This window comes from Misgurnus anguillicaudatus, chromosome 22 (assembly GCF_027580225.2).
Source record: "Misgurnus anguillicaudatus chromosome 22, ASM2758022v2, whole genome shotgun sequence".
Classification (NCBI taxonomy): domain Eukaryota; kingdom Metazoa; phylum Chordata; class Actinopteri; order Cypriniformes; family Cobitidae; genus Misgurnus; species Misgurnus anguillicaudatus.
This window is the reverse complement of record NC_073358.2, coordinates 471,110-497,459: the sequence shown is the minus strand read 5'-3', so window position 1 is coordinate 497,459 and position 26,350 is coordinate 471,110. Positions and strand designations below refer to the sequence as shown.

The 26,350-nt window shown below is 40.6% G+C and overlaps 1 protein-coding gene across 2 annotated transcripts; it reads left to right on the top strand.

Annotated features, from left to right (window-relative positions):
* Positions 1 to 25,012, top strand: prrc2b (proline-rich coiled-coil 2B). Of its 2 annotated transcripts, none has more exons than XM_073860777.1 (30): positions 1 to 176; positions 4,009 to 4,187; positions 5,084 to 5,261; positions 5,878 to 5,983; positions 6,088 to 6,151; positions 6,264 to 6,414; positions 6,521 to 6,797; positions 7,195 to 7,319; positions 7,402 to 7,565; positions 7,655 to 7,742; positions 7,826 to 7,982; positions 8,149 to 8,479; positions 12,007 to 12,173; positions 12,577 to 12,760; positions 13,045 to 15,208; positions 15,301 to 15,488; positions 15,813 to 15,928; positions 16,996 to 17,137; positions 17,223 to 17,278; positions 18,391 to 18,744; positions 18,828 to 18,929; positions 19,018 to 19,210; positions 19,288 to 19,382; positions 19,485 to 19,609; positions 19,717 to 19,954; positions 21,141 to 21,308; positions 21,383 to 21,462; positions 21,591 to 21,669; positions 21,751 to 21,945; positions 23,567 to 25,012. In XM_073860777.1, the coding sequence occupies exons 2-30, from the start codon at positions 4,073 to 4,075 to the stop codon at positions 23,705 to 23,707; spliced, it is 6,543 nt and encodes a 2,180-aa protein (XP_073716878.1). In that variant the 5' UTR covers positions 1 to 176; positions 4,009 to 4,072; the 3' UTR covers positions 23,708 to 25,012. The 2 variants fall into 2 exon arrangements, with proteins under 2 accessions (XP_073716878.1, XP_073716879.1); XM_073860778.1 differs by having other exon boundaries at positions 21,751 to 21,971; positions 23,567 to 23,702.
* The last annotated feature ends 1,338 nt before the right edge of the window (positions 25,013 to 26,350 follow it).

The window sequence follows — 26,350 nt, the reverse complement described above, 5'->3', positions numbered from 1 at the left end:
TATCCGGTCTAGGCGGCAGCAGCAGCTTTTATTCTCAGGCCGGGAAACTGACAACAAGCGAAGAGAGAAAAACAGAGAAATTGGCCGTAGAATCTTCATCCATCCTTCCTTGTTTCTCTATCCGGTGGAAATATATCGATCTGTGTGATCTGAAGTGACAGTTACACGTTCAACTGGTGAGTTATGAAGGCGATTTGTGCGGATATTTGTGTGATTTTGCGCGGTTTGTCGCTGGATGTCTCTGTGTTTCTGTCGATTTGTTCTGGAACAGCAGCCATTTTTAATCACTTCACACATCAATAAATGCACACCGAACCCTCACAAATACACAATTTATGAATTATACTGACGGGTATGTAACCGACATCAGGCCCTTTGTGAGTTTTGTTCAGATTTAAACTCGTTTCTCGGTTTTGTGTAGATCAGTCCTGGTTAACGGCTAATGTCAATAGCATTGCTAACTACTGAAGAGAAATATGTGAAAATATCTGGTGTTATTATAACTCTGCGTTATGTATTAGTGTTCATTCAGGTGTTATTAATGTAAGATGAGTGTTAGTGTTACTGTATTATGTATTTAATGTAATTTGTGTTACATTACGAGTCTGTGTTTACATCTTGTGCTAACTGATCTTAAACACACAGTTTTCTTTAAAGAGCTCATATAATATATAAATGTGTTCTGTTGTCAATATCTTACAAATAAAATCACATGTATGTATTTAAAGTAGGGTCTGATATAACAGCTCGTTTTGTTTTGATATGTGTAGACACTTTGATTTATTTCTCTTGAGATGAGTCTGATGTTGTGTGTTTTAAATCTGATGATGGTTATGATGTTAAAGAGGCACGAGGTGTTTTATAATATGTGTAGTTTTTCACAACTATTATATATTTATATTTGCTGATAATCTTTGTGTGGGTTTTGTATGTTCATGTATTCACTTGCAGTCCCTTGATGATTTGGTTTGTTTGTGATTATTGTAGGAATGAATGCAGTTATATTTCAGTGAGACACACACATATTGATGTCTGATATCAGTTTCAGGTTTAGTCAGAAATCTCAGCCTTTTAAAAACATGACTTTGCTGACATATTTCAACAGAATTCACACAAACTTCATCTCCAACATGACAGGAAACCAAACATGTAAAGCATAAAATACACAATGATGTCCTGTCATTTATATGTAGTGATAATGTTGTATGTGGAGCTGGTTGTTATTGCAGAAATAATCCCTGACAGTGTGATCAGGGGGGTCTTGTATCAAGGAGTTTATTTCATGATAACAACCTGCTGACTGTACATCATCCTGCTTATTACACGGCTATTTCCCTCACAAGTTAAGGAACATTAAGTGTTTTATTTGCTCATTTTTAACGAGTGCAGAGGAAAATACATTCACTTTAGTTTTAAGATAAGACGAGACATTTAAATGTCGCAAACAAACTATTTGTTTTGTCATATATGTTATTAAAGGGGCCATGGCATGAAAATCTGACTATTTCCATGTTTAAGTGCTATAATTGGGTCTCCAGTGCTTTTATCAACCTAGAAAATGTGAAAAAGATCAACACATTAACTTAGTTTTGGTAAACCATTCTCTACAAGCACATGAGAAAATAGGTCGTTGAAATTTGGCTCTCCTTATGATGTCATAAGAAGGTCTTATTAGAATAATACCGCCCCTTAATCTGCACTATCCAATCACAACACTGCCATTCAGTGCAGAGGAAAGGAGAGAGAGAAAATAATTCACAGCACAATTGAGTTTCAATTGCAACAAACTATTTTCTGTGTGGTATTTTGAGCTAAAACTTCACATACGTGCTCTGGGGACACCAAAGATTTATTTGACATCTTAAAAAAGTCTTGTGCCATGGCCCCTTTAAAGGTGCTGTAGAATATAAAACTGTATTTATCTCAACATAAATGAATAATAAGAGCTCATGGTAATGACACATTGTGAGCCTCAAACACGATTGTTTCCTCCTTATGTAAACCGCGTGCACGCAAAAGACCGCTGGAAAACTCAACACCAACTGGGATGTTACAGTCTAGATGTACGCCCCCAAAATTAAAATATCGAAAGTAATTTCAGTGTTCGGCCGATCGAGTGAAGAGGCAGAACAAATTTTACTGAACAGTGAGGACTTTAATGACTTGATTAAAGAGCAACCAGCGCAGAATGAGAGACGCGCAAATACAGCAAACATTAGTGCTGCCTCACGATTAGTCGCGACTAATCGTTTGCAGAATAAAAGTTTTTGTTTACATAATATATGTGTGTGTACTGTGTATAATAATTATGTATAAATGCACACAAACACGCACGCATGTATATAATTAAGAAACATTTGCATGCATATATACACGTTTATATTTATTTATAATTTATATATAGATATAAATATTTATTATATAAATATTTTTTTCTTAAAATTATACATGTAAACAAAAACGTTTATTCTGCAAGCGATTAGTCGCGACTAATCGTGAGGCAGCACTAGCAAACATGTTGGTGAAAGAATTTTATGCTGATTCCCAGTACTATTCTTAATTTTTGTGATCTCCTGTCAATCTTGCCGTCGTCTCTGTCTTTTTGCTCCTGCTTGACTGTGCACGCATCCGCTGCTCAACATACAGTACAGTCAAATATAATCGTTGTTTCTTAAGGCAGAATAATGAATGTTATTAGCATTTTGTAGAAGACGGGATTAATATCAGTGGCCAAGACTCATTTATGTGGTGGAATGTAAATGAAATGGTTTTAACAAGTCAGATATCTGTCTGATCAGAGAAGTGACCAGGTGTAAAAAGGTCCTATAAAAAAAAATTGTTAAATAAAGTGAAATAAATATAGTAAAAAAGAACATTCTGAAAATGTAACTTGTGCAATGGTGAGAAAATTGGCAAAATATTTAGGAAAAAAAATGTGGTTCTATTCTGGCTATATTCTGCCTTCAGCTGAGTTTTCATTTTTTTTGGCTTTGGCAAAGAATTTTCCTTTCGTTGCATCCCTAGTTTCAGGGCGTTGTTATCTGGGAATAACGTACCTTGGAATGTCACGACTGACCAATCAGATTCAAGCATTTCAGAGAGCTGTGCAATAATATTTGTTATGACACAGAGTCTGATATAAGAGACCTCTGTTGTTGTTGTTTGGTATTTGTGGGTTTTTATAACTCATTCATTGCAACAGTGGTGGTGTGGGGCTGTGCACCTGCCTCTACTGTGTCTGTACTATTACTTTAACAGTGCCAAGGTCATGAGTTCACTTCCCAGAAATACACATACATACTCATCTGATGTATAGCTGAAACATGTCTTTATGAAAACACTTTGAAAGCGCTGAATTCTCTTCAAACACTTGTTCATGGCGCTCATCTAATAGATTATATGAGGAGCTCAGATGCAAACACTGCTAAACACCACTTCCATCAAAAATGAGATAATGATATTAACTGATATTATACATTAATCAAATAATTTCCCTTCCAATCTACATAATCCAGGCTTCATGTCATTCAGAAATACTGTTTTATTGGCAGAATCCATTAAGCGTCTGATAAAAGATGCTCATGTACAAGAAAACATGTCAGATGCACTTAGAGGATTTTGCAACTGAGCTCTTTATATATAGTTATTCTAGGAATTGCATGAACGGGTTTAAAATGTAAATTGGGATCTTCATTCCACAACTTGATGAGATCTTAATTGTGGGTTTCCAGTCGTTTCAGCTGTGTTTAAGTGATTTGATGAATTTTATTTCTATCTCATGGAAGTTATTGGTGATCTGGATTGTTTTTTTCTGCTTCAGTATTTATTGTTGACTGTTTGCAGTCCTTGAGATGTACAGACTGTTCCTGTTCTTTCCTTGTTGTGCTTCCATATTTTGGAGAGATTTAACAAATTTAGTATTAAAGTGAAGGGTGTTGAAGCATCGTTTAACATTCTGTGTTGCTGTTATGTGTGTGTGTGTGTGTGTGTGTGTGTGTGTGTATACAGAAACAGACGGTACTGAGGACGAGGTGCAAAGACAAATTTCCATACTCGATGACATTACATCGCAATGTCCGATCGTTTGGGGCAAATAACCAAGTCCAAGGATGGGAAAAGCAAGTATTCCTCGCTCAGCCTATTTGACAAGTACAAAGTAAAGTCAATAGAAACCCAGAAAACCACAGGTGAGAAGTTACCTCAATACTGCTTTTCTTACATCCTCATATATTACACGCTAAAGAACTTTCTGCTTTATTATGTACGTATTATTTATTATATATTAAAATAAAGGGTTTACCCAAACCTATCCAGTTTAATTCTCCTCAAATCCTTCTGAACCCATTGGGGTCCTCACTGGATCTTCTGATCTTGATTTTAAAGGTGCCATAGAATGTAAAACTGTTTTATGTAGGCATAGATGAATAATAAGAGTTGTGTACATGGTATTGACATTTGTGAGTAAACTTGTGCATGCAAAAGACCGCTGGAAAACAGACCAATCTCAACATAACACCAACTGTGACGTTACAGTCCAGATGTACGCCCCAACATTTAATTAAATACAGTGTTGTTAGCGCTATATGCTAGTTAATGGTATATGCTAGTTAATGTTATATGCTAGTTAATGATATATGCTAGCGTTTAGGCTGAAGTTCTTCTATTGATGTTACAGTTACGTTTAGCAGGTTCTGAAAAAAACAAACTTATCACTTAGAAACGTCCATTAACAATCTCCAAACAATTGATTATTCCTCAAAATCTGATACAGACTCAAACATAAGATCTGTTTACATACACACAGAGCTACTGAAGGAGAAACAGCCAATCAGAGCAGAGCTCAAAATTATTATTCATGACCCTTTTAAATAAGGTCATAATAGACCATTTCATTATAAAGGCAAATCCTAGGACATGAAAAACTGACTCTGGATCATTTTTTAACTTAATAAAGCCACAAACCTTCTGTGTAGATATAATGCAAATTTTGGCACCTTTAATGATTCCAAACACCATTGTTTGTAATGTGTCAAGTTTGGCTGAACTTTCTTTTAATTCTGCCGTCTCTCTTTGTGCCCTACAGTTGTTGCTCGTCATGGCTTACAGAGTCTTGGTAAAGTGGCCGCTGCCCGGCGCATGCCTCCTCCCGCTCACCTACCGAGTCTGAAGTCTGAGAATAAAGGAAACGATCCCAACGTGATTATTGTGCCCAAAGACGGAACAGGATGGGCAAACAAGCAGGATCAACCCGAGCAAAAGAGGTCAGATGATTTTGTCAATCACACACTTTTTGATGTGAATGAGGCTAATGCAGAATGAAGCGTTTGATGTGAATGAGATTCGAAGAGCAGATAAAGTCAGACTATATTGTACCTGTATGTAAAGCACATACCTTACTCGCTGGAACCAAAAAATCTGGTACCCATATTTTTAGTACTGGCTTGGTACCAAAGATCTGGTTCTTTTGACAGCCCTACTTGTGGCAGTGATGCAGGGGTATTTCCTTGCTTTATTCAGGAGCAATATTTTTGCATTGTCACTCTCACTGTCGCCACCAGGATTTTCTGCAATGACACTCATTTATTTATTTTTGTGTGAAAAATGCAGTTTCAACTCTACCAAGTAAATTGACTGTGTGGGTTGTGACTAGAAGGGATACAGATATGGCAAAATCTCGTGAAATCTTATCGGATGAGCTCTGTAGCCAGAACCGCTGTTTTTCATCCTAATCCCTAAACCCAATATCTTGTGAGATTTGGCTGTAGCTGAATCCTCTTTAGCCAGATCCACATGTCAGTATGCAGCTGTATTAGTTTATGAATGAGTGCAGGTTTCATGTCTTTGGTCTGATATTGATGTGATTGTTTTCTCCTTCAGTTCTGTTGCATCATCAGCTCAGCTGCCGGAGTGGCAGCCGCCGCAGGCTTCACAGAAATCTGTCTCCAATCTTCTTCAGAAGCCCACACCCATAACCATACAGGAGGTGCCGCTACAAGACCTTCTCCATCACATTTCATTTATAGTTGTCTTTAAACTCTTAAACTCAAATGCTTTTGTGCTGTTTGTTTGTATGTTTGGTTTCTTCAGAGCACAAGTTCAGGTGGACCAAAGCAATGGGCACAGCTCAATGGAAAGACAGCAGATACAGATGGTAATTGTTGTCTTCGGTGTCTTATTCTGCATTTTATCAAAACAAACTCTTGCGGTGTCACCTACTGCTGTGTCATTTAATAAGAGTATAATTTAGTTTGCATCTGTTGAAGGTTTAAGGGCCTCAAGCCGACTGCAGCCCTTCTCTCACGAGGAATTTCCGACGCTGAAAGCTGCAGGAGAACAGGACAAGGTTGGCAAGGAAAGAAGCGTCTACGATCCGTCGTATGGGCCCGGACCAAGCCTCCGCCCGCAGAATGTGTCCCGTCCAGTGGGGGTCTACATTTGACTTATTCTTTTGACTCAAGTGCTGTGAAGGAAGGCTGTTCATGGTTTTAATATCTCTCTCTCTTTCTCTCTCAGATGTGTCAAGTTGGAGGGAGGGTGGTGGGAGGAACCTGCAGCCCTCGGGTCTGTCAGCTGCCCTCTCCTGCGACACAGAGAACAAAAGCAGCAGCTCAGCCGAGACCAGCGCTCCTCTTCCTCCCCCTTCTTCCTCCACCACCACCTCCACTCAGCCCCCTGATCTGAAGGAGCCGTCTCTTCGGCCCGCTCAGCCCCCTCAGCCCGTACGCAGAGCCCCGTCAGCCCTTCAGTACCAGCATCACACCACGACCACCTACCACGATATGCTGCCTGCCTTTATGAGTCTTTCAGTGCTGTGTTGGGTTCAAATCTGAAGAAAAAATTTTGCACTAAGCAAATAAAGACTTTTTTAACCATAATACTATTAGCTAGTGAATCGGCCTGTATTTTTTTTTTATACTGCCCTTTCATTTTTTTCTGATTTGGTCTGGTTAATTTTTAGGAAAATATCACCATGTGTAAAAGCAGGCTTCATTTGTCACAAATCAGGGGTGTCAAACTGTAGTTATTTCATTTTAAAAGCCTTCATTAAGTCCTCCAAGACTTTTAAAACACATTTAAAGGTGCAGCACCCTATGTATGCATGCATGTTTTTTTTTATTAATTCCCTGTTTGCAACATTTCAGTGCATCACTGGAGTTTTTCAAAGATTGATTGTTTTTGTTTGCCTGTCAGATGTGCCCTAAAGAGACCCGTGAGACCCTGGGCTCCTCTGATCACGGCCCGCCCGCTGTGGTTGCCCCTGTGCACTTTGAATCGCGCTTGAACTTCAGATCTGCGTTTCCTGCACCAGAGCCCGTCAAGTAAGTGTTGCATTAATCCATCACGCACCATGTCGTCGACTCTCACGCAACCATTGAATTATTTAATTGATTTTGTTTGCAGCGGTGATGTAAGGAGAGAGAACCGATTCCCCCGCGCGCCCCCTCGACCCACCACTCGACCGATCCGCCGCCAAGGAGATCGAGCCCCCCGTCCTGCCATTATCAACCCTGATGACCTGAAGGACCTGGATGAACTGGACAATGACTGTGAAGATGGCTGGGCAGGCAAGTGCTCGCTGTTTTGCTGCAACATCAGTTCATGTGATTTGTGTTTGTAAATGCGTTTTATTGGTTGCAAATGTGCTGCTCTTCAGGTCTCCATGAAGAAGTGGATTACAGTGAGAAGCTCAAATTCAGTGATGATGAGGAAGATCACTCGCCACGTCTGAAGAATAAGATCTGGTGAGTCCTCCTGTGTGCTGTAGAGCCGCATGTGGTAGAAAGACTTTGGACCGAAATGAGATGTTTGGTTTGTGTTTTCTCAGGGACGATTGGGACAACGGTCACCAGGAACAACATTCATCTCAGAGCTCTGGAGAAGCGGTGTACCCACATGATGCTGAGGAGGAACCATACTCACGCCACCCAGAGCCCCTGCCTTCCAGAAAAACCAATGGACGAATCTCTTCTGCCGAATCTCAGGTAGCAGAGATGAGCTTAAGAGAGATGTTTAATCATTTGGTTATCCATCCTCATATTGTTTAAAATAAAGAGTATTATCTTTTGCCTGCTTTGTGTATCATTGTTCGGGGGAATAATGCGTTTAATCAGATGTGTTGTGATGGTCTCTGTTGTTAATGGTTTTCAGCCTCAGCAGAAGATTAATGTAAGCAGTGAGTCTGCAGAGGAGCCAGAGGAACCTCAGCGTCAGGCACCTTCTCGTGGGAAGTTCATCTCTGCTGATGTCTCTGAAGCGGTGGAGAGGGCCCGCAGACGGCGCGAGGAGGAGGAGAGGAGAGCTCGTGAGGAGAGACTGGCTGCCTGTGCGGAAAAACTCAAAAAACTGGATGAGAAATTTGGCAAGACTGAGAAACCTGCACGTTCCCTAGAACCTCAGAGAGAGGACAAGGAGCTGACGCAGTCTCCAGGCAGGAAGACGTCTAAAGTGCACCAGGACAGCTGGCAGTATGTTACTAAAGGTGATGATGCATGGCAACAGTTTCAGCTCTTTATTTCTATTTGCAGTTTACACTTTTGCAAAGCCACTTTATAGAAGACATCAGGTTATTATGCATAAAAACTGTCCAATCAAAGTTTTAAACGTCATAACGTCAAGTATCTGTGCATCAGAGTCAGATAACTGTTCTGCAGCTCGGTGAAGGCTGATCAAGGCTGTTTTTGTGACATGCGAGATGAGATTGTTGTCTATTATAACGCTCATGTCTTTAACTGGGCTGATGTGACGGTATATCTGTCTCATTGCAAGCTGTGTTTCATAATACTCTGCTTATAAGTCTAAGTAGTTTTCTCTTTCTTATCCAAATTGAGTTACTAGCCATCCAATGTTTTCTTTGTCCTGAATGCACTTTCCTAAAACAAATCCATATTGTGCTCCATAATTAACTGGTGCGAGTTTTGATGTTTCTCCATTTAAATAAACAAAATATTAAAGGGGACAGGGAATGAAAAAACATTTTTACCTTGTCTTTGTTGAATAATGGTAGTCTACCCACATTCACGAACATACAAAAAGTGCTAGACATGTAAACATCTCAGTCTTATAGAAATTCCTCTTTTAGAAATGTCAGCCAGAAAACGTCCCAATCTGAAAAACTGATGCTTATGACATCACAGGCATCTCACTGCCCCTCCACTGCAAAATAATTGGCTACATTTTTTGAGTGGCAGCAAAGTCAGACAATCAGTAATGAGATTGCAAGTTAAGCCAGTAGGGGGAGACAAATAGGTGCAAAACCACTTGTTTAAAATCCCCCACCCTAATAGAGCTATCTGAGAGAGGTTTTTAGGAAGCTTCTAAGGCATTACAGACCCAAACAAAAAAATGTTTGTCTACATGTCACGTCACAGAACAAGGATAAATACCCCGTTCAATCATTCTATGTCACCTTTAAAGGTCAGACAGGTTTGATCTAGGGCAGGGGTTCCCAAACTTTGCTCGACCCATCTTATCCCACTGTGCGACCCATAGTTTCATGATAAGGTACCCGAATGCGGCTTGAGACCATTTTTATACAGTGCTAGAGTTTTTAGAACCAGTGGCTTGTGCAAATTTGTCTTGCAGCGATATCACTAAAATCAAGTGTAATAGGCAGACCGTAAGCGATGTGATTGGTCTGCTATACCCCTCCCATAAGGTCAAAAAAATCTGTTGTGTTTTCTCATAAAGGTTATAATTAACTTAAGCTGCCACAAAAACGCTATCTATTTACCTCCATCACTGCTGATGTTTCTCTCAAACTCTCTTTGGCTTTTCCTTGATACTGCGTATACACCATGACATGCCCGATATGGACAATTGCCTAATAGCGATCCGCATGTGTAAGTGCAAGTCATATGCAACATCTCCAGTGTTTCCGCTATATACATTCTACCGTGGCGGTCCGCCACGCCTAAAACATCCCCGCCACGCCTACAGTTGTGGATAGAAGGGATACAGCAAACGAAATCTCGCTGGATGACCACTGTTTTAACCCAAACCCAACTCTAAACACAAAATTTCACACGATTGTAGGATGTATTTGTATCTCATTTAGCCAGAGCCGCTGTTTTCATCTTAATAATCCTACCTCCAAATCTAATCCTTAACTTTTAGGCATTTTTCTGCTTTTTGCTGTATCCCTTCTAGACAAAACCCACGGCGGCAGCTCGCAAAAAAGCTACAGAAATGTCCGCCCTGCCAGACTAGCCAGTAGAATATAGGCTACAGAAATAAAATATAATATAGTCTTAGAAATAAATTCCTTTCTGGATTCGCGTTGTTCACTCATTTATAAATAAATCTCCTAAAGTATCATAATTTCTTCCATGGGTTTAGTTTAATGAACAAATAGATTTAAATCAACAGAGGATGATTAGGCTACGTCTCTATTTTGAGAAATAATAATAAAATAAATAAGCCTATACGAAATATGTTACACTTAAATAATAATTAAATTGACAAAACGAATAAAAAGTATTTGAGTTTCTGTTTTTTTGTGACGCGCTGTAAAACCAAAGCAGCAGAAGGCACGTCATGTTTTTAATGATTTTAAATAAGCACAAAGTTTTCTCCTTATTGTGAGTTTACACAAATAAAAATACATAATTTGAAGTTTCGAATGTTGTTTTACTTTTATCTTTATGACTATACATTTAGGGTAATTTAAGGTGCAAGGTCATCACGCAGTTGATGTTCACCGGCGCATATACACGGACGCAGCGCAGGGCTGCGAGAAAAGACATTATTAAACTTTCGATTTAACATATTACGAGTTTTTTGGACATTCATTTGGAATCACTGTCCTCATATTATCAACTTATCTGGCTAGTTATTCAGAATATAGGCTATAAGCGCAGTAGCGCGCTGCTGACCGCTCAGCTGTCAATCAATCTTCTGTCCTTTAGATCGACACTCACAAAGTTTCACATTAAATGATGAGATATTCCAAAAACAAAAGGCTGAATACTACTTATATGCGACTGCAAGACATTAATAGTCGAATCTGTTTGTAAGGAAACTTACATTATTCCCGTGGAAGAGAAGAACGTTGGTAATAGAAACTTGAGGCAGACGGTGAGACTGTTTTATCTGTTTTCAGACGAAACAACAGGGTGGGGTGAACCGCATAATATTTGATTTGATGTTTTGGTGTAATAATAGGCTGGGAACATCCAAGACCAAAATTCGACTCGTTTTTAAATGGCCCCATGCTTATTTTTGTTTAAGATCTGTCTGAAGACCGTTAAAGGTTTCTATTCAACTGCGCGATTTGCGGTGTGACCGGCTCGGGGTCTTTATGTCAAATGGTCCGGGTGTGAATTGAAATAAAATTGCTGCTGATGGATGTTCGGTCAATCACAGCGGTGCGGATTATCAAATAGGACTGTGCATGACTTTGCAACAGCTCTGTAACGCTAAACACGAGCACAACTTGCAATGCACACTACATTAAAACTACAATGAAATATCCGAACTACGTACGTAGCTATGTAACGTTTTTTAAGAAAATACATTTTAGATCAAACATAGAAAAGCAATATGCTATAAATATAAGGAAAAGTAAATGACAGCATGAAAATGATAAAAAAATACGTGTTAGTTTACTGTAGCCTATATTCTACTTAAAAAAAATGTACATTTATAATCATCATTGCGCCCCCTGCCGCCACAGCTGAAAAAAATCCTAGAGGAAACACTGATCTCTATTGCGGACAATGCTGCTTCATGCCGAAAGTTTATTATTTGCATGTGTTTTAAAGTTTCTACTTTAATTTACATGCAGATGTTTGAGAAATGTGTGTGTGCCTCCAGGAACAGAGTTGAGAAATACTGTTCTAGACAGATACAAAAGGTTTGAAATGGGTCTATAATTTTCTAGTTCACTAAGGTCTAAGTGTGCTTTCTTAATAAGAGGCTTAATAACAGGCAGCTTTAAAGCCCTTGGGTCGTGACCTAGAATAAGTGAAGAGTTAATGTTTGCCTTACTCTCTTATCACTGTTTTACAGAAGCGTCGGATACACCCGCCGAGTCATCCAGTCAGGACTACAAGGATGAAGGTTGTGATTATCACAATGATGATGATGATGATAGCCTTGAGGCCACCTCCCCTGTCCCAGAATACAGCCGTCACCAGAAGCCGCTTCCACCCCGATTCCAAAAACAACATCAGCAGGTGAGTGGTTCACATCTGATCAACATCTAAGATGAGAGGCATCAGCTTTCCCCATGAAGTATTTGGACCACTTGAGAGAGATACATGTCATTGCATCGTTATTATTGCAATTTATTAATCCGTTCAAATGTCATTTTGTTTGAAAGATGTTTTCCTGTAGCTTAGCATTTGCGAGCATTGACTATAGTTAATGTAATGAACTACATCTGTGTGAATAGTTGGCTTCATGCATCCACAGAAATATTTGCTCTGAAAAACGCCAGCAGATAGAAAATCTCTTACGAGTTGTTTGCAGATGCTGTATATTGTGGTGTTTCTGCCTATGCAGTGATATTAAGACCTCATTGAGTCACATAGTCTCATTTCAGGTTTGAATTAAAATTGTATGTGCACTTTTTTTTAGGAGCAGATGTATAAGATGCCATCATGGCAACAGTCGAGTCACCCCTCCCAATCCAGCTCGGCTCACTCTTCTCAGAGAGGTTTTTACCCCACTCAAGTTTTGGGCTTTGACCCACGGTGGATGATGATGCCTCCCTACATGGGTTGCTCTGTGGATTACTATCCTTCTGGGGTTCACACATCTGGTGAGTAACACTATTAAAGTTGGCTGTGGTTGCTAAGTCAAGCATCATGGTTACTAAATGAAAAAATGTACTTCTCTTCTCATCAGGCATAAATGATAGCTCACATTGTTTGGGAATGATTAGACCAAAAAGCAGGAATATAATCTAATGGTCCGAGACTGGGGTCTGACTTCACCCCTGCAAACTAACACCCTAAACACCTCCTAGAAAACTGTAGTGATATGCTATTAATTAGTAAAAATTGCTTAAAAAGTGATTCCTTTGTCAACGTTTTTTTCTACAAGGATTGGTGAAACCTGTCATTCAACAAGAGCGCCTCAATAGCCCCAGTTCTGCCTCAGACGAAGGCTGCCATCCCAGCATGCATCAGGAGAGGAGGACGCCATCCGCTGAACCTTACCAAGTGTGGAGCCAAGATGGCTACCCATCTGCCCGTAGTTTTACCCCACCGTACCAGAGACAACACGAGAACAGCGACAGGAGTCAGACAGACAACAGGAGTGACAGGTCATGCTCTAGACATGATTCTTATGAGGAGCGAGGTCACGATCGCGTAGACAGTCCTGCGGAGGAACCGACTCATCAAGGGTTCCGTCAAGGCCGAAGTGCAGACGTTTCGCTCGGGTCACAGCGAGACGTTTCCCACGAAGTACTGAGCAGGAATCATCCTGGAGATGGTGACTTCTCTAAATCTGACCACAGGGACGTCTCGTCTAGTAGACATCAGAAAGACGCCTCTGAATCCCGTGATGATGGATTCGATTGCAAGGACAACAGCTATGATTCGGACTTCTGGAGGAAGGACTCCGGTCTGAAGAAAGATGCTGGTGGTCAGTGGCCAAGCAGCGGTAGCGTTAGCCAAACGTCTGATTCCAGTAGTAGGACTTTCAGAAGGACCGGACCCATCAAGAAACCAGTGCTAAAACCCTTAAAGGTCGAAGACAAGGAAAACGAAAAGCCCAAATCGGAACCTGAGGAGAAGCCTGTCCCCTATAGGCTGGAGAAAGAAGTGGTCACCAATGTCTATGACCTGAAGAGAGATGCCCCACCTCTGTCTAACAGACACTCTGCCCCATCACATGTTGCCCTTAGCGAAGATAAACAGGTTGAACCTCCTAAAGTTGAGAAAACGAGCAAACCACTCGAAGGGTCACACAAAGAGAACTGCTGGGATGTTGTGAAGTCTCAGTCTATAGACAGCTCAGACAGCAGAGAGCCACCAGTGCCACGACGCACCAACTGGATATTCATTGATGAAGAGCAGGCATTTGCCGGTGCCAGGGGAGCGGGCAGAGGACGTGGACGGAGCTTCAGAGACTTTAATTCTCGCGGTGGAGCTCGCGGAGGAGGACGTAATGACAATAACAGAGGAGCCTACAACAACACCGTCTCCCAGAGAGCCGCTCGGGGCCGTGGAGGTCGGGAGTTTAGAAACGAGGACCCACAGAGAGGGAAACCCCGCAGACGCAATGCCAGCGAAACGCATAGCGAGACCTCCGAATACGAGGAGCAGCCCAAACGCCCGCGTCAGAAGGGTGCAGAGAATGGAGAGGCGTTGTACCCGCCGTCTGCGGACGTGAAACGGGCAGACAGAGAATCCTGGCGATCAAACCGTGTCTACACTGACGATCAGAGCGCCAACAACGATTCCAGGGACAGGACGAAATCCTCGAGAGCTTTCGGAAGGTCCCTACCCCCTCGTTTCAATGCCGGATACAACCGTGGGTTTGGATCGAGGGACATTTCTACTTGGAGAGGAAGAGGAACTCAATTCGGAAGCAACTCGACGCAAGAGAACGGATACAACTTCAGCACAGAGTCCTATTCGAGGCGCTCATCGGAGCGCGAGGCATTAAAATACCCCCCAAAATTTACCGGATCCTTTGTAGAGAATGGCGTGGAAGACCGCGAAGCTGGCTACTATCTAGATGGCGATAATCCTGACAACCGGCCGTTGAGAAGGCGACGTCCCCCCCGTCAGGATAAACCTCCACGTTTCAGGCGACTGCGTCAGGAACGTGAAGTAGGAGGTCAGTGGAATAATGAGGATTATGTTAACGGTGACATTGCCAATCCGTGGCCGGGTCGTTCTAAGGGTGTGGAGGAGCACTGGCCCAACAACTACTCTGAAGGAAAGTCAAAAGAGGTCACGGGTCAGGGTGAGGATTGGGAGACGGGCTCAGAGAACAGCGATTTCAATGAATGGAGAGAGAAACGAGGAGGAGGGCAGCACGTTGATGCGCTGACAGACGTGAGCCACGGTGAAGAGAAGAGAGAGCTTTCCAAACGAAGTTTCTCTAGCCAGCGTCCGGTTGCTGATCGACAGAACCGGAAGAGTGACGTGTCCATCGAGAACAAGTTATCTCGCTCTGCAGACATCACATCGTCTACAGGTTCCTTGAGTAAAAGTGAGACCTGGCAGAACGGCGTCTCTTCCAACACCAAACGGTATGTTTATCAAACCATGAGGTGGGACACATTACTCATAAGATCACATTTGACTCGTGTCATTTATACTAAATGACTTATTTACCCAACAGTGTTCCAGATGAATCGGTTCAGAGCTTGAGCTCCGGCTCCGTGTATAGTGTTGAACAAAATGAGGACAATCTTTCCGTCAGCACGAATGAAGCCACAGGAAAGATCACAGAGAAAGATCTGAAACCCAGAAGTTTAAAGGGGGACATGACCGAAGCGTTGTGTCAATATGACAGAAACACTTATGCGGGTAAGACACAAACATGCTTTTTTAAAGATTATACCTCGGGTCTGTTGAATGCTTTATTCTGATTGGTTAAGAAATGTTCCATGGGTGTGGATTATTTTTCGATAACCGCACACCTAACTTGTAAAATGTCATAAAAATAGCCACCAGAGCAACGTTTTTGGTAACTGTGGTGTAAGCGGAATAATTGACTCTGGTCCTTTAAATTATTTGAAATTAATGCAACGGCCCATCGTCAATTATTCCTTACGTAACCGATGACAGACAGAACTGAAGTATAGCTCGCTTTTTTTTGGTGTTTTCAAAGTTATTTCTATTTGCTCACAGTTGAGAGCGACTCTGGAGTGTCTGTACCGAGTCCGGAAGTTTTCCAGGACAGCCTTTCCAAAAAACAACGCCGTCCGTTGGAAGACGACCGCAGACGTAAAGAGCAGAGCGCTCCAGTAAGTAAACATTAACTGATTATTCTGTGCTTCATTTCATTTAAAAGCTGCTAAACGCCACCTCTGTCAAAAATGAGATGTTGATTTACTGAATGGTCTCTGCACGTATTATACGTACTTCAAAGTACGCCCGAGCTTCAAATCTGCTTAATCTGGCCCTCAGGTCATTCAGAATGTGCTTTGCTGAACAATCGTTTTGGTGTTTAATAGATTCTGTCAAAAAAGTCCTCTAAGCTTTTATCTGGTTAAATGAGAAGAGATTAGGAAAATTACCACATTTTTGAGCCTTTTAATTTTTTTAGAAGGACAGTGAAGGAAAATGAGCGGGAACTTGATTTAGTGTCCTTTTTTGGCGGTATGACAAGTTGCCGCTCCTTTGATGAACGTAAGGTTCTGGATGGGGTGGAGGAACGCAGGAAAGTGTTAAAGTATGCCGGTGCAATACCAGTGAAAGTTCTGTAAGTGAGCACTAGTGAATTATACCTGACACGTGCCTCAATGGAGGTGGTGTTTCTTCATCCAAGCCGAGATAAGCAGGTTGTAATGCGTGCTGCTATGGTGGGATCATCTGGGTGAAATGAGAAGATCTGTGTATCGTCATTATAGCAGTGGTAGGAGAAGCCATGTGTCTGTGTGATAGGTCCTTAGAACGTTGTGTAGTTGCAGAAATGTAGTGGACCAAGCACTGATCCCTGGGGTACCCCAGTGACCATCTGATAAGATGTGGACAGTGTGCCCCTCCATTACTGACTAATAACCTATTCATTGCTGTTAAAGTGAAATGACTGAACCTAAACATTAAGAGCCATGATAAAAAAAATGCTAATTTTCAAGAAAACATGGCAGACTCGCTTCGTGGGTTTTGCCATCAGAGCTATTTATTTTACTATAAACCCATTAGACGATTCATCAGTAACATTATTATAAATACTCAAGTAATATTTCTGTAGTACGTTTCACAGTGTGCATTGTGCTCAAATGTTGTTGTTTTTGTAAATCTATTTTGCAACAGTAGTAGTATTTGATTGCTTTTGTTTGTAACCTACACGTGATTTGTGCACCTGTAGGTTTCGGTAAAGAACCGAACAATCGCTTCAAAAATACCTCCACGATTCGCCAAGAAGCAGGGCAGTATGTCCCTGGATCAGCCTGAAGAGACTCTGTCTGCCAGCAGCTTAGGAACGGAAATCTGGGAGTCGAACAGCACAGGTACACTCCATAACCATAAGCTGTTATTAAAGTTAAGAAATCTCAGTCAGTATATCATATTGATGAATTTTTTTTGTTTCATCAGGTGGGGATTCATGGACTAAACAGGTTTCTTACACAGCGAGTGAACCTAATTCAGAGGTAATGATCATACTTGCATTAGTAGGGTTGTAAAAGTCTGTCTGTGTGGGATTCGGTCTAGTTTTATTAAAGTATGGTCAACGTTACATTGGGAATGTGAAACTGCCTTCACTTTAACACATAATTTTTGTTAAAAACAGGAAAGAAATTTAGTAGAGATGCATTGATCAACCGGCCACGGACCAGAATTGGCTGATTTTATGCGATCGATCGGACCGCTAACCAGCTGGTCAGACTCACGACATTCTGATTCAGAGTCGTTCCTTTTTTTTGCCAGTTGCACAAACAATAACGTCACAGCCATGATTCTTTTTTGAAAAAGGTCGTGACCCATACCTTCTGTGCCGTCCGCCCGTGCCTATGTTGATTACGTTTTTGTTTGTAGCCTATATGTTGTCAATTATAATTCTTAGAAAGAAAATCTGTATCGGCAGGTGACACCTACAAAAACAATCAGAAATTGGTACCGCACAAGGAAATTACAATCGGTGCGTCTCTAAAATTCAGTAACCCAATGAATATTTTAAAAAGCCCTAGTTTTAATCCTATAAACAAATTGAATTGCTTTTGTTTGCATGTCATTTGCTGTGATGATGTTTTTGGTCCGCCCGCTGTCCTAGTACTTTGAGAAACATCTGTTGTAAACATTTCATGCCGATCACTTTCTCACACTCACTTTTTCTGCCTCATAATACTGAATATCATTGATCCTCATCAACTTTAGCCAATACAATTATTCAAATTTATTTATGAAGCACTGAATAAAACAAAAACATTGACCATAGTGCTGTACAGACAATAGCACAATAAAAACAAATATTAAGAAATCTTCACATTTAAAGGACAAGTTCATATTTTACACTTAAAGCCCGGTTTTCAGATTGTTTCGTAAGGATCTAGTTGGCTTTTGTTCCTGAAATAGATCCGCAATATAAAATGAAGCTATTCCACGTCAAGATTTAGATAAAAATAATACAATTTATTTTCCTTAAAGAAACGGGCAATGATTTTAACACCGTGGTAATATGATTGAACTTACCATGTTATATGTTCATCAGCAGCACTCTTCATATTCCAGCATGTTGGTACTCATGTTGTGTTGTTTGTATCAGATGGTGTGTGAGTGGACTGTGGGTTTACCGTCAGAGACTGGCACTAACATGAAGCACTCTCCGGTGTGCCAGGATTCAGATCCGGGGCCCGAGCAGAATAAAGAGCACAAGCCCGGCCCTATCGGGAACGAGCGCTCGCTTAAGAACCGCAAAGGCTCCGAGGGAATGGAGCGTCTGGAGGGTCCCATCACACCGGTCAATGGAGTGGACATTCACGTAGATAACGTCATTCCCGTCCCACCCATTGAGTTTGGTGTCAGTGCGAAGGATTCAGACTTCAGCCTTCCTCCAGGGTCCACACCGGTGCCCGTATCTAACCCCGTCACCAAACTTCAGGACGCGCTCGCCGGGAACGTACGTATTTAAATGAATGCTGAATATCGCCCTTGACCCTGATGTTTGCGGCAGCTTTAATACTGTTATTAATGTTTGCACAGGCGAGTCTGACGCAGGCCATCCCGATGCTCCGCAGAGATCATCTTCAGCCCGCTATTAACCTCAATCCCATCAGTTTCCCCACTGCAGACCTCACGCTAAAGGTAATGTCTCTCGTTCTCATGTGTTTTATCTTCATTAACATGACTCTGTTGTTCTCTGTTAAGAACATGACTTCTGTTTCGTCCTCAGATGGAGTCGGCACGTAAAGCGTGGGAGAACTCTCAGGCTCTTCCTGAACAGGGCTCTCCAGGGGCCGCCGGCTCCGGTGCCCAGCCGGCCTGCAGCGTGGGTTCCTCCAGCGGTGTCAGTTACAGCTCGTTCGGGGGAGTGTCTATGCCTCCCATGCCTGTGGCGTCTGTCGCACCCTCCGTCTCCATGCAAGGTCTGCCGTCTCATCTCGTTCTGCTTTATTTGTGCGTTTGAAACATGAGAAGTGACCGTCTGTCTGTGTGTATATAGGCAGTCACATCCCTCCTCTGTATCTGGATGGTCACGTGTTTTCCAGTCAGCCTCGACTCGTTTCTCCGTTGACTCAACAGCCAAACTACCAGCAGGTACATGTTCACGCTGTAGTGTTTCCTTTGACTGTCCATCACATATATAGATTTACTTTTGCGCATTTATATATGAAACACTGAGTGTGTGTTTGCGTTCAGGCCGGCCCTCAGCAGATCCCCATCTCTCTCCATACGTCTCTTCAGGCTCAGGCTCAGATGGGTTTACGAGGAGCTCTTCCTGTATCTCAGTCTCAAGAGATGTTCAGCTCTATGCCTCCATTCAGGTGATTACTGCAGAGACATTTAGTCAAAACAACACATGGCTAGAGATTGAAATGTGAAAATTTTAGCCCATTATATCTTTTGTTTATCTCATTCATTTCTCCTGCAGGTCTCAGGTGTACATGCACCCAAACCTGTCTCAGCCCAGTCCCATGGTGCTCTCCGGAGGAGGTCCTCTCAAAGGACCTTACTCTGCTTTTCCCGGCATGCAGCCATCAGAGATGGTGAAACAGCAGACGGGCTCACATTACCAGCCTATGAACGGCAGCCAACCGCTGGTTTATGATGGGTCTATGAATCAAGCTGGCATGGCCACCTCACAGCTCATGGACTCACAGCTCATACAGGTGACAACTAGGGCTGTGAATAATAACCTTTATTTTAACCAGGAAATAAAAACTCACTGAGATTAAAATCTATTTTGCCGGAGTGTCCTGGCCAAGATTTTAGTTTCAACTTACAAAGTTACAAATAACAAACATACAACAAACACAATTACATTAATATGAAATAAAACATTAAAAACATTTACACTCCATTAATTTGCTCAGATATTTGTTTGATAAGTATTTAAATTGGCCATATGATATTAGGTTAGTTAATTTCATCTCAGTCTGAAGAAAGTTCCAATCCGAGGCCACGGCATGTTTAAACTAGGTTTTACCCGTCTCTGTTCTGGCATAAGGCATACACAAACTGTAGGTCATTTCAGAGCGCAATAACTAAAGATAACCCAATATAGCTTTGTAAATTAAAAGATACCAGTGCTTTTTCCTTCTAACATTCAACGATGACCATTCTGTATAACTCGCACCCTCTTTTCTCCTGGTCTCTCTAGACGCTTTGGATCACGGTGCTTTAAGATTTATAACTAGCTGTAGATTTTCAACATACCATTGCGTGTTGGTACACTACATCCCCATAGTCAAGAACAGGCAAAAAAGTAGCAGATACTAGTTTCTTCCTCGCATTAAATGAAAAACATGATTTTTTTTCTAAAATAAAATCCTAATCTTTAAAAGTTAATCAACTTTTTTGCCTCAGATATTTGATATGTGAACCAAAGCATTATGTGTTATCGACAATAACACTGAGATATTTGTACTCCGATACTGTTGTAATCGGACTACCTTGGAAAGTCTGAAGAGAAATTTTATTTTCAGTAGAGATTTTAGTGTTTGAGAACAACATGCATTTAGTTTTTTTCTCATTTAAAACCAATTTCAAGGCAAAAAACGATTTTGGATTATATCAAAAGCAGATTGTAAATCAGCTATAGACTGTTGTTAAGAGGAAGCTGGACAATATATAATAGTGTCATCAGCATAAAAATTCTAATTTCAACAATGATTTATAGTTTGTAGTGATGGATTCAAATTTACATCAACAATATTCAGGACGGCGACGCTTAATAGTTTAAAAGTGCAATAAATGTTTGATCATTTTGAGATGTGAGATCCGAGTATTTAGTTTTTATGGGTTTAAATCAGATTTAAATCAGATTTGTTTTTCATGGCTTTGTGTTGCTTTCAGGTGACAATGTCCATGCCTGGATCTCAGCTGCGATACGGTTCGGCCCAGCAGCATCTCATTCTGCCCCAATCCATTCAGCTCCAGCAGAACCAGAATCTGTCTGTTGGTGCTCCGCGGCGAATGATTCCTCCCGGTTCTCAGCCGCCCGTCCTGACCAGCAGCAGAGAGGTGAGTTGTGTTCCTGTGATGAGTTGTTTTGTCGGGTTACAGCGTTTATCTGATGTGTTTTCACTGTCATACAGCACTCGCAGATGGATGTGAAAGGATTTCAGTTCTCGGATAAACCCACACATTCACCTGGAATACCCAGCAGCTCCTACAGGTCAGCATGAAAACACACAATGACTCTTCGTGACAGTAAACTTTTTGTGTAGTTGCTTTAAAAGTCTTAAACACACACACAGCCAAACAGTAAATGTTGTATCTTAACGCTGTGTGTTTCTGTGTCAGGCCCGGTTCTGCTAGTCCCAGTGGAAAACCGGGCGCTCCTCCAGCTATGGCGTCTCTTCAGGGCCATTACACACAGCAGGTATCAGTGTTCAGTTCAGGCTGCTTTATTTCTGTGATTTATTGAACGCCTGAATGTTTCATGCGGGTTTCTGCTCCTCAGGGCAGTATGGTCATGCACATGAGACCACCCACCAGCGGCCCGTTTCCCAATCCCATCCAGCGGCCTATCATGCAGGTCAACAAGACCGTCATCATTCGCTCTCCGCCGTACCCCAGCCAAGGGCGCGAGCCGTCCCGCTCGACGCCCCCATCCAACCCCGAGTCTGCCATTAAAAGCCCTGAGGACGGTATGAAGGTGAGCCATCCACTGTGAGCATATAGGTAATGTCATTTAATCTCACTCTTTTCTTATTTTCTTTATATTGTGTTGTGATGTTAAAGACAGTAAATGCAGTCATGTTTATGCTAATGTGCTTTACTCTGCGTGATATTTCAGAGGTTCACTAGAAACAAAAGCTAAACTTGTGTCATAATGTACAATAAAAAATTTATGAACGTTTTATTTGTTTTTTTAAGAAATAAACTAATGATGTAAAGGTTCACGCGTCTTTTTGTCATTACAGTAATGATTGATTTTATATAAAATAATTGAGTGAATATTAAACCCCTTAACTGTCAACCCTTCTGTTTACGGGTTGCCTGAGTTTACTTCAATTTTTTGGATGTAATTTTTTATCAAATGACAAACTATATATTGTTGGAAAGCTCTAACCGTGGGTTCACACCAGACGCGTTTGAGGCATCGAATTCACGTCTAGTTTGCCGCTTGAAGATTTTGAGTTTACTCGCTTCATTGGCGCATGAAATTCTAGTCATTGAGACTTTCACGTGGAAATTCGCGTCATGGGATGGGCTTCTGCGACTCCGCTCGCATCCTGTAATCACGTCACCACTAGAGCAAGCTCCTGATTGGATAACACGGTGCGGATTTCTGCCAATGTTCAAATTTTTCAACTCGCGTGTTTGGCCATTCGTGCAAACGAGTCAGAATTGCATCTAACGCGCCGCGAGACCTCCAGACGCCCCTCAACGCATCTTAACATTGACATCACTCATTCTTTGACGCCTCTACCGCGGCTGGTGTAAACGCAGCATTAGAGTGTAGTTTTTATTTGTCATCATTTTGGGAAAAGATTGACGTAGTGCTAGTCTCTGGCCGGCCCACGTTGTTTTTATGTATTTATTACACTAATACCCTTTTGTAAAGCTAAACATCATGACAAAATATAAAAACTACATTGAGAGCTATCCAGTGATATATATGTCAAGGTCATCTGTTTATAGAAATGATGACAGTTTTTTGTTACATGACCCCGTTCACCATAGGAGTGCATATTAATTATTTTTTATTCATAACACTATATCTTATTATATATCTGCAGAAATGTTGACTATGAAACTATGTATTATTGTAAAGCTTTTCATATTTCAAAACCTTTTAGCATAAATAATAATGCAGTGACAGTAGTTTATAAATTAGTGACAAGAGTATACAGCAAACCAATGACATCTAGTGGCCTTTGTTGGTAAAACCACTAAAAAAGTGAGACAAACCAAATATATATATATTTTTTTAACTTGGATCACGACTACTTGAGACTTGTGGCTTAATGTTTATAGCATTTTTGTTGCATTATTGTTAATGTAAACTGCTATAACAATTTTTCTTTTTAATATTTTCACCCCCAGACACTTTAGTGAGAAACCTTTAGTCAGTGAAGATTAGTCTGCTTGACCAAAAATTGCCATAGTTATATTCATTTGAAAGTGTATCGATTTTTTACACACTCAAGAAGTGGAGATGACCGTTAAGGGTTAATAAATCATTTAAGTTTACAGTCAGTGATTGATATGAGATGTTATTCTTCACAGGTGTGTATGTGCGTTTATTTCAGCCGTGTGTTGTGTTTGTACAGGTGAAGTCTCTGCGTGATGTCAAAAGCTCATCTGTCATTCCCAGTAAAATCCAGGATCAGCTGCCGTCAGCACAAATCCAATCTGTTCGAACCGGAGCCATTAAACCACAGTCAGTCAAAGTGGAGGAAGGCAAAGCCTAAACTTATGGACCTCATGATCACATGACCCGGCTGTGTTTCTGTATGTGTCCAGGACTGATGCACAGGATCACAAACTAAAACACCCTTACATAGAGAGAGATGAATATCTGTATAGTAAATCTATATAAAGATACGTAGACACACATGGACTTTTCATCATCAGCTTTATTTATTTACATTTTATCTTACGTTTCAAGTGAAGAATAACGGTTTAAATGATACAGAAACACACAGTAGTGCATCTCTGATGGGACGTTCATGTCATCTGAAGCTCTAGCGCTGCAGTTTTTACTGGCTACCGTTGAGTTTTAATTTGTTTTTTAAATATATATATAAATATAGTAATCATGCCTATTTGCTTATTATCTAAGAACAACTTTTATTCAATAAAAAAACCTTCAAAACTAAATTTGAGGACATTGTTCAATCTAGACACGGAGACTATGACATCACAGCGTGAGCTCATCATGAATGATTGTGTTGTTTTGATCATCTTGTGTTGTGTAAATGCAAAGCATCATTTGAGTGACAGCTGAATAAACCTTCAAATCTGCACCACAGATGACGGCGTTTTCTCTCTTTTTGAGTTTTGATGTCATCAGATGAGATGTCACAGTGTGCTTTATTGTGGAGGATCTTTCAGATGTGTAAGAGTGCCACAAGCAATAAGAGCCTTACTGTTAAATCTTCATTTCCATAATGTCAGCCCATCTAAAGGAATTGTGTTTTTTTTTTATTGTAATTGTTGCCGTATCTTTGGACTTTCTGAAGAGTTTCTGAGCTGAAGATGTGGTCCTTTATGTTGTACAGATCTCAAATCATTTAAGAATCCAAACCCGCCGTCCTTTTCTCTTTATGTGAACTGCTGAATGTCTTTATAAATCATTTCTGCTGTGATGATGATGATTTGCATTCTGATCTTTGAATATCTGTACAGACGCATTACTGCTCTTTTCTCTTTTATTAGTCGTGTATTTAAAAGGCCAGAAATGAATTAACTTTGCTTTTCTTTCAGCTTTTTTAAGGGATTTTATTGGCTGCAGATATTTATCATCCAGTGTTGTTCATCCTCTTAAATGTGTGTTGACACTTGATATTTCATCACAAGAGAAATAAAGCTTCTGTTTTCCCCTAAAAAAAAAACACAAATTTATATTCTTTATTTACATTTTATTTTGGCTGCTTGTCTTAGAAGTGAAATGCTGGATATAAATGATGTAAATAAATGAAGAACTCACAACAGCTGACATTTCCTCTCATGATCTTCAAAACTGATGTGAAAAATAAAATACTTTGTAAAAATGAGTTGTGTAATCTCATCATTTAACCTGACAGATGAAGAGAGAGAGAGTCTCGTATTCATCCTGCGGTGTCTGAAGTGAGAGTTTAGTGTTTATACTCAAGACTCAGTACTGTACTTGTGTTGTTGTGTTTGTGTTGTGTAGACTCAGAGATTGCTGTCAGGTTTTGGAGTTGTTTCTTAAAGTTTTTTTAAGTAAAATTTTCGACTGGGACACACTGCGTTCTTTCAGATAAATAATTATAAAACCAATTTATACTCATTTTACTAAAACCTAAGCAGCTGAGTCTGTTCAACAAAATGATGTGATCTACAGAATCAAAAGCTTTAGAGAGATCAACAAACAAAGCCGGACAGTGATTTTTATTCTACAAAGATAATATAATTTGTGACGAGTGTTGCCGCTGACTTAAAACCTGATTGAAACTCATTTAAAATATTATTTTCTGTTAAAAACTGCTTAATCTGATCATTTACAAGGGACTCAAAAACTTTTGCCATAACTGATAACCTTGTAATAGGACTATAGTTATCTAAGTCATAGGCCCCCCCCCCCCCCCTTTTAACAATGGAAGAACCATGGCTGATTTCCATGCATACGGAATTACATTTGAATTTAAACTTAAACTTAAAATTTAAACTTAAAATTAAAAATAGAAGTGATTTAAAAAGTGCAATTTAAAAAAAAAAATAAGGCTCTATATTATCAGGCCCTGTTGCCTTTTTACAATCTAAATTTTGTAGGGCTTTATGAACTTGTGGTAATAAAATAGTATTAAATGTAAAAAGCTGAGTGGAGTGACATGTTTCAGCTTCAACATTCTCTTTTCTTATACCGTTCGTTACATGAGGGTTCGGGGCTAAATCCGCAGCAATGAAATAATTATTAAAAACCGCAACAATATTTTCTTTCCCTTTTATAATTTTTATAATTAAATAAAAATGAAAGCGTGACAGGACCCTTCTGAGAATCCAGAATAATGATGAGATGATCTTAGTCAATATTAAAGATATCAAAGATTTTATTTTTACTAAATGTTCTTTATATAGAAATAAACACAAAAGACTTTAGCTGAGTTTTCACAAATGTTAAATCTGAAGATTCAGAGCGACTGCATGATAAACATCTACAGCGTGTCTGTGCACGTCTCTCTCTATGCTTGTGTGTGTGTGTGTGTGAGAGAGAGAGAGAGAGAAAGAGAGAGAGAGAGAGAGAGAGAGAGGAAGAGAGAGAGAGAGAGAAAGAGAGAGAAAGAGAGAGAGAAAGAGAGAGAGAGAAAGAGAGAGAGAGAGAGAGAGAGAGAGAGAGAGAGAGAGAGAGAGAGAGAGAGAGAGAGAGAGAG